General features: G+C 39.9%; 1 protein-coding gene across 1 annotated transcript; it reads left to right on the top strand.

Moving 5' to 3' along the window:
* Positions 1–9,313: 9,313 nt before the first annotated feature.
* Positions 9,314–10,942, top strand: LOC147460465 (uncharacterized). Its single transcript, XM_086498626.1, has 4 exons — positions 9,314–9,629; positions 9,727–9,871; positions 10,007–10,281; positions 10,524–10,942. Exons 1-4 carry the CDS (start codon positions 9,314–9,316, stop codon positions 10,940–10,942), a joined length of 1,155 nt encoding a protein of 384 aa, XP_086354752.1.
* The last annotated feature ends 2,054 nt before the right edge of the window (positions 10,943–12,996 follow it).

Below are 12,996 nucleotides of genomic sequence, written 5' to 3' on the forward strand. Positions count from 1 at the left end.
AGCTCAATAAGAGCCTTTGCCTTTGAAGGATCCACCTCAATGCCTTTATAGGAAACCTTGTGACCGAGCAAGATCACTTCATCCTCACCTATGTGGCACTTGTCGGGGTTGAGTTGACCTCCCATGTCGTAGAGCTTCTTTAAACCTTCTTCTACCCTTTGTAGATGCAATGATTTTGAGCTATAAATGCAGAAATCATCAATGAACACCCTAATTGACTTTCCAAAGAATGCTTGAAACACCATGTTCATGAAACGTTGGAATGTTGCAGGAGCATTTGTCAGACCAAATGGCATGACTCTAAAAGAATAACAACCCTAAGGAGTGATAAAGGTTGTTTTCAATTGATCTTCCAATGCGATACCTATTTGAAAGTAGCCTGAGTAGCCATCACACACAGTGTACTTCTCATGACCAGCTACCTCATTTAGTATCTCATCCTGAAATGGGAGGGGAAAGTGATCTCTTTTTGTTGCCTCATTGAGTGGACGGTAATCCACACACACCCTCCACTTTCCGTTTTTCTTAGGAGTGACAACAACGGGAGAGACCCACTCTGAATTCTCCACTGGATAAATGAAACCTGCTGCTAGAAGCTTTCTTACCTCCTTGAGTAGAGCCTGCTCCTTAATGACTCCTAGCCTTCGTAGCTTTTGAGCCTTAGGCGTGGCCTCTGGCTTCAACTCAATCTTGTGTTGAACAACATCTACTCCACGCACATCGGTGTAGTCTTTAGCAAAAAGCCTCGGAAATTTCCTTAGCACACATTTGAACTCCTCTCTTTCATCCTTTGTAAGTGTTGTAGACAACATACCTTCTAACATTCCTTCATCTTCCACCTTTTGGTTCTCTTGGGAACCTACCTCTTCCAAACCTCGAGAAGAGGTCTCCTGGTTGTTTGGCTTAAACCTTACCCCCATGACTTCAATGGAGGACTCCTCTTCAGTAATGCTGCCGCTACTTTCTTCTTCTGAAGTGTTTTCAGTCCAATCTTCTTCCGTCTCACTTCGAGATGATTCTTCATGGAGCTCCTCTTGGCGTTGCTCCTTCATGTCAAAGACAACCTTCTTGTGATTGTCATTCCTGCAAATTAATTTCCCACTCTCCCAATCCTGCAAAGCTCGCATTTTCATTAGCCATGGTCTTCCTAGGATAAATGGATAACCACTTCCCTTGGTCAACATAACATAAAAATCCACTGCCTTCTTAATGCCAAAGGCCTCCACAAAAACATTTTTATAAATGCCTACGCACCTAGCCTTGCTATTGTTTGCCATTTTCACTTTGATTTCAGGTGTCTCATGGACGTGCATGCCTAGTCTTTGCATGAGCCCTTCTGTCATGATGCAAATTTGTGCACCCCCATCCACTAGACCTTTCCTAACCAATCTTCCTTTGATGTAACAGTCTAGCACCGGTGTAATGTCCTCATTCATTTCAGCATGTGCAATTTTTACAACATGAAAACTCTCTTTTACCTTTCTCCTAGTGCTAACTGCCTTTGTTAAATCCCTCCTAACTTGTGGGCATAATGCAAGAAACTGAGGCCATGAGATATCAGGACCCTTACCTCGCATGTCTTCCAACAGGTTGTATGGAGCCATACCATGTCTAAGAGGGAAGTCTTGGAGATTGATACGACGTCGAGTCCTCTTAGCTTCCTTAGTCTCCTTTGCCTTTTTGCCTTGTCCATGGTCACTCTGTGATGTGACTCCTTCTTTCTCTTTACCTTTCCCTCGGCCACGCTTAATGCCATTGGCTTCCATGTCAAACTCATTTGAATTTGTCACCTCTACCACATGCACATTTGGATCTGGCAAAGGTGGAACTCCTTCTACCCCTTGTGGAGGTGGTCTTGGTCCATTTGGTCTTTGTAGAAGCCTTGGTTGTTGACCAGTTCCTTCACCTGCATTCATCACTGGGTAATTCAAGTTAGGTCTCCCTGGCTCCCCACGGGGCCAAGGACAATTATACATCCCATGTCCAGACTCTCCGCAATTCCAACATTGCAAGACTCTCCTAGGTCATGGATCTCGCTCTTCAGACTTCTTTGCTTGTCCCTTTGGACCTACAGCTTGTGCAAGGTGAATTGACAGGCTGCTTAAAGATTCGTTTAACTTCTCAATTACTTCCGCCGTTACCTGAGGAAGCTCCCTCGATGTTGATGCTTGTGACTTACCTTTGGGTCTAAGACCTTCTATTGGAACCTCTCCCCTTAAGCACTTGAGTTTCCTATATTTCTCAGCAACCCTAGTTTCAGCTGCATCAAAGGTAACAGGTGCACCCGCCTCAACTTTTACCTTAAGGTCAGGAAAGAGTCCGGGCTATGAACCTCTCCTTCTTTAAAAATTCTGCACCATCACCAGGGTTAGCAACATTTCGTATCCATAGAGCCCAAAGACGTAGAAACTCTTGCTTGTACAAGTAGTAGTCATCTAAGTCTTTTTGCTTATGAGAAACAATGTCTTGCCATAGTTTTTGAGTGTTTTGGGGATCAAAGAAGTATCTCTTAAAACGATTCAAAACTTCTGTGTAATTCCCCTTAACTTCCTCAGGCAAAGAGTCAAACCAAGTACTAGCATCTTTCCTAAGGACCACCTCAAACATTTCTACACGTTCTTGATCGGTTACTATCCTCTTGATACGGCAAGACATCTTGAAATTTGCTAAAAATAATTCTGCATCCTCTCCAGGCTCTCCAAAGAAAAGAGGATATCCAGACATTTGCTCTCCATTATTATGAAAGATTACAACACGAGTTACAATAAGGGATACAATAGAGATTTAGAACCACTCGCCTGCAAATGAAGAAGTGAGAAAACACCACTCTAGGTTTTCTTCTTCAGCTATCCAAGCTTCAATAAGGTCTCGATTTGTTTGATCAAAACAAAAGGGTAGACTATTGATGAGCTCTAAGAAGGGTTGAAATTCTTCAAAGCTAAGGCGATAAACAAAAATCTCTAGAACTTCATTTTCTGGATCCAAAAGAGCAACCACGTCCCAAGTGATAAATTGCACTTGCTCTACAATTCCCAATGCACAAGTGGTTTGTATAAAAACTAGATCTTCATGCTCGTCGAAGGCTGTGAGAAAGTAGCAATTGACTAGGAGCTCCTTTCCTTCGAGTTCCACACAGTCGGAGTGAGGCAACCTTCTCACAATTTCATAAAGAACATCCTCATCAAGTCCAATCAAGTTTGCAAGATTTAAAGACTCCACTTGTGCTACAAAATTCCTGGACAAAAACTCCTTAGGATTATGGTTAAATCATTCAAAAGCATAAAGAGATTTACAATGTCTCTATGAACAAAGTGTCATAGAAAGTAGAGAAGCATGAGAATTTATACAAATTTGCAATCTTCTCTATGCTCTCTTTATTAAGACAAGCTCTGAATAGCTCCCTATCTCCTTTGTTGAAAGCGAAAGGAAGACTATTAATAAGACGCAAAAGAGGGAAAAATTCACCAAATGTGAGTCTATGAAGCATGAACTCTGGCCGCAAGTTTCCTGAAGAGTCTTCCTCAATGGTAAAATGCACTCACCAAACAAGAAGAGCAACCTCTAGACACCCTTCAAGGCTCCCGTGCTGCTCAATGGGGATGGGGCACAACACAACACAAACCAAAACAACAAACCCACAGCCAAATCCCAACTACACAAGGGGCACCACCTAGTTTAAGAGCGAACTAGGACGCAAAAGAGGAGAATCGTTAGAGCAACCCACAAACAAGCAAGGAATTTACACTAACCCTAACCCCAATGGAACACTCTCACACACTAAAACACGAGAGAGAGAGAGAGAGAGAGAGAGAGGGAGAGAGATAGTGCTCGGGCTGCTTTGAAACGTATCGGCAATGATCAAGCAAACACAACTATATATTTAAGAAAGAGAGAGAAAGGGGGAGGGGGTGCTTGTTGCATTAATACCTTCTTACAAATCTGTCATGACAAATCAAAGTGAGATTAGTATTTGTTCAACATGGCTTGCGTAAATTTCACCACAACACATCACAAGAAAAGCCACCCCAATCACTGTCTTAAAGCCAGGGGAGTCCTCTCCACCCTGTCGCCCTCTTACAGTATGTGGGATTTATGGCTAGATTGATGACAACACCAGAGACAAGCTATCAAGAACTTAACAAAAAACACCAAGACACTTACGCATCATTGTTGTCCATTTCTTCACGTTGGAAGGGAGACAAAGTATCCAAGCTTAGTCCAAATCCACCCTCCTTGATTCAGCAAATGTTGGGCTTACACTAGTAGGAGAAACGATAGATTTCCTACTCTCAATTGAATGATCACTCTCTCTCTTACAATGGCATAGAGTTCCCTTGCTAATCCCCTATTACAACACATGCACATGCATAAGACAATGAGCTTCCACTCAAGAGCTCCTTCTAGAGAGGTTGAGCTTGGCTTCTCAAGCTATAGCATAGTGCTCTTGCTTATGGCTCCCCCTTTTGTGCTAGCTACATCCTCCTTTTATAGCAATTTTGAAGGCTAGGGTTACTCCTCTAACCATGGTTGGGTTAGATTTTCAGCAATTTATCTAATTTCTTTTGCTTGGAATTATCAAGAAGTTGGTGGGGAAAGAGAGAGGAGAGAAATGGAGGTGATGGGACTTTTCATGGTGGGTTAGTGTTAGTAGAGTTAGTATTAATTTACAAATGGAATTGGATATTTACAATGGGAGTATCCATGTAGGATACAAATAAGGAAGAAAAACTCTTAAGAGGTAAGAAAAGGTGGATTTCTTACAAGGTTGATGCTCCAAGTGTCTTGAGTAGGGCCAATTTTGACGCTTGTTGACGGTCCACTAGCTTTGACGGTACATTTTTTCTCCACTCTTGACCTTCCTTGAGAGACAAGGTAATTGAAGCTGAGTAATCAACCACCATGATGCTGTCTTTTAAGAGAAGAGGCTGAATTTTGTGGTTTTTTTTTTGATAGATATGGGTAATTTGGAGGAGGAAAAATGAGACTAGGTGGTCAATTTTGGAATGGAATTGTGTGTGGGAGGTATGAGTTCACCATGGTTTCTCTTATTCTTCAAGGTTGAGGAGAAGGTGAGTAGTGTGCAGAGAGGAGTGGTGAGAGAGATGGGGATGATGAGTGGAGAAGTGTGTGTGAAAGAGGAAAATGATAAAGTGGAAGAGAGAGTGTGGCTGCATAGCATGGGAAAACTGGGGTCCACTAATAAAATCATAGCTCACAGCTCATAGCTCAAAAAAATATGAAAAATTTGAGGAAAAAGTTTAGCCTACGAGCTACAACTTTTGTTTGTATCACCTTTTCAAATTCGGAGAGCAAGTGAACTTTAAAAATTCAGCAAAACCGATCGTTTTTTTCCACTGCACAAGGTCCTTGTGGGGTCCTTCTTTGGATGATTCTTTTGAATACCTCCAAGAGTGAGCCCTCCATAGTGCATGTATGCATGCCACCTACCCTTGACCTTATTTGGTAGGTCTATAATTGAAGATATTGTTGAGATTATGATATAAGTGAATCGTACAACTAAGAAAATCAAATATTGAGGGGTCTAAAAAATATGTACATGTCAAATATAAATAATATAAGTGGAAAAAATATAAAGGGGTCAAAAGAAATCTCTCTCATTATGAGGCTACCATAAATATTTTTGGTGTTCTAATTTTTTAGAGAAAAAAAAAAACAAAATAGATGTAGGAAGGGAAAAATCACAATAGTGAAAAAATATACACATAAATAAAACTAGTTTTTTTGGATTTTTGTTGGGGTGGAGTTACACCAAATATAAGAGAAGCTTATATGAAAATATTTCTATATGGAATAAAGAGTATGAAAAATGGTAAGAAAAAATTGTGGTAATGGTGAGGCAATGTACAGAGCATAAATAACACACACCTAGGTAGAAATATTTAAATAAATACCAAAATAATTATGAAAAAATCTTTTATTTAGGCCCTATATACAAAGAAATATTTACATACGCATGGGCCATAATATACTTATATTTTTTATTTTTTTTATTTTTTTGGCTCAACTAGCCCAATGACTAGCTAGTTGAGGGTTTTTTAAGAAGATATGGGAAAAGTCCCGTGACTCACGCACGCCTATGTACAGTGAAATGGTAGGGATAGCCACAGTGTTTGGGTGATTTTGGTAGGGTGAGGTAACTCACTGTGGCAATTACAAAGAGCCGAAAAACGGCTATCAACACTTTGAATGGACCGAGGCATGTGAAAAATACTTCATGAAGCTTAAGCAAGCTCTCACCTCAGCTCCAATATTGAAAGCACTAGATTGGAATAAGATATTCCACATACATGTAGATGCTTCCAATTTTGCTATTGGTTGTATACTAGCTCAACCAAGAGATGAGAAAATTGACTTTCCTATTTCTTATGCTAGCCGACAATTGAACATGGCAACAAAGAATTACACTACCATAGAAAGGGAAGGATTAGGAATGATCTATGCCATAAAAAAGTATAGACATTACCTATTAGCCAACAAGTTTGTGTTCTTTGTAGACCACCAAGCTTTGTTGTATTTGGTCAACAAGCCATGCAGTACAGGAAGAATACTGAGATGGTTCATCATTCTTCTGGAATTTGATTTCACTGTGGTTGTAAAAAAGGGCACTACACATCAAAGAGCAGATCATTTGTCAAGGATTATTTCAGGAGAATCACCTAAAGGGGTAGACGATGATCTACCAGATGCCTATTTATTCTCCATGGAAATGATACCTTGATGGTAAAAAAACATGGTATCATTGATGACCATAGCTCAAGTGGATTCACAAATACCACTTCCTATTTTTCATGAATTTAAATAAAATGGTACATGATATCTAGAAAACATCACAAGAAATGCTTTCATAGAGTCATAAAAGATTATATAAATTACCCATTAAGAAATATAATCCATCATTTTTGTGCACAACCTCAATAATAACTACACTCATGAATAGCACCTATGCAAAACAACAGTCGATGTTTCACTAGAACTTATAATGTAGTCTAAGAAAAAAATGAGCATGGTGCATGCAATAATTGGAAAGGTCCTATATTATATTATCATTATGTAATCAAGAAGTAGTTAGTCAGAAAATTAGTAAGTTGTTAGTCAAGAGTTAGTCAATAAGCTTTCGAGTGATAGTTAGTCATAAGTTAGGAAAGGACATATTTTGAGGGGTGTTTCTTTTGACAAAGAGTATGTATCTTTTGGCACCCTAAGAGGGGTTATGATGTATGTTGGATGGACAAAAACTAACTAAGATAGGTGGCAGTTATCTATCAACATGTATACCATGTTCTATGTTTTGTGTTCTTCCTGATGAGTTCCTGTTTGTATTTAAACTTGTCTTCATTGCAATTGTACAAAATGGATGTTGAATGTTGTAGTGGAGAGAGGATAAGCGTATGTACATGTATTTCCTTCATGTAATTAGGGTTAGAGGTTATCAAGAATATGTCAAAGGCACTATAGAGACAAATCAGGGTCCCTGTCTATCAACCCCATTACACTTTGCAATCCTACAAATGTATCAAAGATGGTCCTTGCCTATTGCATGATTGCAGGGGTAGCCATTTGTCAGAGGGTGAAAGTAATGAGTTACTTTATGAATTCCAACATTGAATGTCAGAAGAAGAATAAAGGGAGGAATACGATAATATCTTCTTGCAAGAGTATTATCCATTGTTGCCTAGAGATGTGCAGGCGGTGATCAGGAAAAAAAAGAAGTTTCTCTTTGGATGTATGGTTCCATTTGGTATTTCCAATCTTCTTGTGAGGTGGGCCTTTATGAATCTGAGATTGGTGCAAAGGTATCTTGAAATTCGAAGGTAGTACACACTTAGGTGATTCGTGTCACAAAGATAGGCTTTAATGGTTTACAATAGTAAACCGGTTCTTAGACCTGGTAAATTGAAGCTCACGTTTGTAGGCCCCAATCAGGTTGCTAAAGTACAAGGTCAGGGAGCATTCCTTCTTCAAGATGGACTTGGGAAACCATTTGCAAACCAATCAATGGTTATAGATTGAAGCTAGTTGTTGGGACCGTACCTCAAAGTGGTTGCAGTGATGACATGGCAGTTGATTTTCATAAATTAGGTGTTAGAAGTATGATTATAAGCACACCCCCGCAAATGTATTCTTCACCATCACTTGATTTTGAAAAAGGAGGATGTAGCATGAGTGGGTTTGAAGTGCTAGCGCAAGACATGCAAGGACAAAAGGGGTTTCTCATGAGTGAGAGTGCTGTTTCACACGGGTCGCCTATGGAGAGAGAATCTACAGACCAAAACGGTATGCAAATTAGGCAAAGCTTGCGTTCTTCATGCCTCATGAGTCCATTAACTATGGTGGAAATCAATGAAGAAGAGGATGAGCCAACACAGCAGCCATCCCCGCTATATACAAAGGATAAACAAGTAACCGAACATCAATTTGTTGATTTTAAAGTTGAGATTGATGCATTCTAGTTGCATCATAAGAAGTGACTCCAATCAATAGCGCTACTGGATTACACCCTCTTGTCGTGGACACATTGGTAGTTTACAACACAAAACATCATATTTTTGAAAAGTATGGTAGAATGTAATGGAGTTGTGGAACATGAGGCTTACCTATCAGCTGCATTAGTGTCTACTATCTTTGGTTTGCCAGAAGGTGTAAGCAATGCAATTGACAAGGCTTCAAAAGAGTTAATGGATGAAAATTTTGGAAAAAGTGAAGGGACTCAACACTATTTTGCGTTGAAGAATGTTCAAAATCCTGAATGGATGCAGCAGTTGAAGTGGTTTTTGGAAAGGGTTATGTTGCGGGTGAAGCTGGATTATATTTCTAAGGAAAATTATGCTATGTTGAGTGAAGCAGAGAAGGGGAGGAAATTTGGATGGGCTACAATGCTCTATGAGCGCATCCTTTAGGAGGTGTTTACTAAAGATCAGAAGAAGGTGCAGAGGTCAGCTAAAGTTGGTCCACTCATTGCAATTGTTTTCATGCATGTCCAGAATAATGTTGTACTAAAAAGTTTGACACCTCAACCTGTTTTAAAGGAAAGCGGGAGACATGAAAGAGATGATCAAGTTATAACAAAGAAAGCAACAGACAAAAAAGGGAAAAGTACCATGAAACTCAAAGGACTTGTTGGAAAAGGTTCTATTGTGAGGACATACAAGGATTTTCTTAATGTAGGTTATTCTCATGAAGATTGTATGGAAAGCATGGGCTTGGATATTGGGCTCGCGAATCTTTGGGAGGCAAATCTTTTGTCTTCAACAGAGGAAGCTACATCGACTCCGAATTCTATCAGAAGTCAATCATGCATGTCCAGAATAATGTTGTACTAAAAAGTTTGACACCTCAACCTGTTTTAAAGGAAAGCGGGAGACATGAAAGAGATGATCAAGTTATAACAAAGAAAGCAACAGACAAAAAAGGGAAAAGTACCATGAAACTCAAAGGACTCGTTGGAAAAGGTTCTATTGTGAGGACATACAAGGATTTTCTTAATGTAGGTTATTCTCATGAAGATTGTATGGAAAGCATGGGCTTGGATATTGGGCTCCCGAATCTTTGGGAGGCAAATCTTTTGTCTTCAACAGAGGAAGCTACATCGATTCCGAATTCTATCACAAGTCAATCAAGATTAAGAAGAGATGATTGGAAGATATGTCAAAGCTGGTGAAAGAATCACATGTAGCAAGTGTTGAAGTAGAAGAGAATGTGGTACAGTGGAACCAGTTTTCACTGATATCTCATACTCTAAAGTGCTTGAAGCATCGAATGCGTTGAAGGAGTTTATAGATCAGCAAAATGTCAATGCTACAATTTTGCTTAAGGCAAATGAGAAGTTAATTGTGGAAGTTGAAGAACTAAAGTATGTGTTTAGAAACAAGACTGTGAGCAGTGATGAGTTGGACAAGTTGCAATAAAAGCTTAACAAAACAGAAGAAAAGCTGCAGCAGTAGGAATAGGGAAGGAAAGAGTTTTATAGTAGTCAACTGAGCAAAAGGGAGAGTAATGTTGAATTGTATAAGGAGGGGCAGCAGGAATGGACTAATGTGTTAAAAACAAAGCTCAATTTGTTGGCATCCATCAATGCTACGTTGGAAGTGGATAATCGTGTGTTGCTTAATTGGGTAACTACATGCAACGATGTTGAGAAGAAAATTTGGCAATGCACAAATGATGAATTGGAAATTGATGGATGGTATCTTCGTGTTGAGGATGTGGAGCACATGAAGATGGAGCTTAGGAAGCAAGGGGAGCAGATTTGGGTAGAGTTGGGTAAGAGGATGACAAATGTTCTCTCTAATCCCTATAAAGTGTTTCCAGAAGAAGAGGAGAATAAGGAAGAGTATGAATTATTACAAGTGTAGTATGACGAATTGAAGCAAAAGTATGGCTTTCTTCTTGAGAAGTAGTCCAAAAAGAATAAAGAGTCTTTTGGTTCTCTTGAGACTTAGGATTTCTTCTTGAAAGCCAAGAAGAGCTCTGTGGATATTTTCAATTTCCCTAATGTGATGAAGATCTAGAAAAGACTCCAAAAGGTTCAAATCTTGCTTTGTTGGTTGAAAATATTTCCACCTTTGTGGCTGGAGGTGATTTTGATCAAGAAGGGAATCTGTTTGGCACTAACGGGGCTGGGGATGTTCCTAATGAAAAACAAACGGATTGTAATCACGAGTCAAACCTTCAAGTGCTTTCCAGAGTTGCAGATGAAGCCGAGGACATGAACAATAAAGAAGTTGAGCAATCATTGGACAACCTGACACATGATGTGATTACGAAGGATGGTCCAGAGGATTTGCAAAAAGAGTTTGATACAGGTGGCACTATCCTTGATGACAATAAAGAGGACTCATCAAGGGATAAGTGGGTCTGGGTCTCCAAAAATTTCCTTTTTGGGTCCAACGAGTGTTCCAAGTGGAAAGGGCCTATATTATGATTTTAGTACGTAAACAAGAAGTAGTTAGTCAGCAATTAGTAGTTGTCAGGAGTCAGTCAGTAAGCTTTCAAGCGATAGTTAGTCATAAGTTAGGAAAGGACATATTTTGAGGGGTGTCTTTTCACAAAGAGTATGTATCTTTTGGCGCCCTGAGAGGGGTTGTATGCTATATGTTGGATGGACAAAAACTAACTAAGATAGGTGGCAATTATCTATCAACCTGTGTACAATGCGTGTTCTTCCTGACGAGTTCTTGTCTATGTTGGAATTACGGTTGCAAGAAAACACACACAACTTGGAGAAGATGAAGGAAGCTCAAGGCACACAATAGAGAGTGTATTACTTAGTGTGCAACAAAAAGATAAGTTAGCCCTAGAGTGATGGGCATATATAGAATGCACGGGGGAAAAACCTCCTAGAAAGGGAAAAAATGCCCCGGTGGTCCTAAGTGTGTTCACACACATCACTACCACATGTATTCTCCAGGAGTGATGCGGTGAATGAGAGCTGGCACATAGGTAAAGAGAAGTGCCATGCCCTGAGGATATGATCAGTCCACAAAGGGGAGTAAGACCAAAGCTTTGCAGAAAGCTTCGAACTTCTCACGAGACAATGCCTTTGTGAAAAAATCTGCAAGGTTGTCCTGTGTTGGCACATAAGCCAAGCTGATCTCTCCTATTGTGAGACTCTCCCTAACATAGTGGTAATGCACCTCAATGTGCTTTGTGCGAGCATGAAAAACTGGGTTCCTCGCAACTGCAAATGCGCTTTGACTGTCAGTGTAGATAGTGCTGGCAGTGTCCTGTCCAACACCCAAATCATCCATAAGGCATCTGAGCCATACACGCTCAACCATAGCTGTGAAGACAGACTTCCCTCTACTCGTTCTCATAATTATAAGTGGCCACATTAGGTTGCTTCTTGCTCAACCATGATATGCATGAGCTGCCAAGCATGAAACAAAAACCACTTGTGGACACTCATGTGTCAAAACAACTAGCCCCTAATCCGAGTCTGAAAAAGCATGTAAGTCTGGAAGAAATGATCCCCCTTGGGATAAAACAAGCCAAGATGTAAAGTGCCACTCAAGTAGTGGAAAATCCTCTTGACAACCTGCCAAGCTTAGACCCTGGGTTGTTCATAAATTTTCTGACATGTGAGACTGGAAACTGGATATCCAGCCTCGTGTTGCATACATAAATGAGGCATCCAACATCAGTTTGGTAAAGAGTGACATCAACAGGATCATCGGCATCATGAAGATGCAATTTCAAACCTATTTCCATGGGAGTGGCAATAGGTTTGCAATCCTCAAGTCCAAACTTACATAGCAATGTCTTTATGTAACTTTTCTAACACAAGGCAATACCACCATCACAGTGCTTAAATTGTATACCCAAGTAATGATGCAACAGGCCCAAATGTTTCATCTTGAAAGTAGCATTCAAATCAGCCTTAAATTCAGCAATATGTCTCATATTTGGTCCAATGATCAGCAAATCATCCACATAAAGAACCACAATGAGAAGTACATCACCCTCACGCGTTACACACAATGTGCTTTCTATTGTACTGTTACATAAGCCTTGTTTGACCAAATGAGTGTCAGCCTTCTCATACCAAGCATGAGGAGATTGCTTCAACCCATACAAAGCTTTGTTACATTTGCACACTTTACCTCTTGTCCTTTCTTGACAAAACCACGAGGCTGCGCTACATAAACCTCCTCAAATATGTCATCATTCAAGAAAGTAGTAACAATGCCTGATTGATGTTTATCCCACCCAAAATGAGATGGAAATGCACATAGAAAATGCACAGTAGTCATACAACAAGTGGGAGCAAAAGTCTCTCCATAATTTATGCCTTTTTGTTGTGCATAACCTTTTGCAACAAGTCGAGCAATCTCACCATCCGGCTTGCGTTTCAACTTGTAAACCCACTTTGTACCAATGGCCTTTTTGCCAGGCGGCAAATCACATAAAGTCCATGTGTCATTTTCTATAAGTCCATAATTTTTTGATTGCATGGTAGTCACCCAATTTTTTGAATTC

The sequence above is a fragment of the Adiantum capillus-veneris genome, chromosome 3, assembly GCF_014529385.1.
Source record: "Adiantum capillus-veneris isolate H3 chromosome 3, ASM1452938v2, whole genome shotgun sequence".
Classification (NCBI taxonomy): domain Eukaryota; kingdom Viridiplantae; phylum Streptophyta; class Polypodiopsida; order Polypodiales; family Pteridaceae; genus Adiantum; species Adiantum capillus-veneris.

Coding starts and splice junctions, on each gene's coding strand:
- LOC147460465 (XM_086498626.1), top strand. CDS start 9,314: ATGCATGTCCAGAATAATGTTGTACTAAAAAGTTTGACACCTCAACCT. Junction 9,872..10,006: donor GTGGAAGTTGAAGAACTAAA/GTATGTGTTTAG, acceptor ACTGAGCAAAAG/GGAGAGTAATGTTGAATTGT. Junction 10,282..10,523: donor GCAGATTTGGGTAGAGTTGG/GTAAGAGGATGA, acceptor AATGTGATGAAG/ATCTAGAAAAGACTCCAAAA.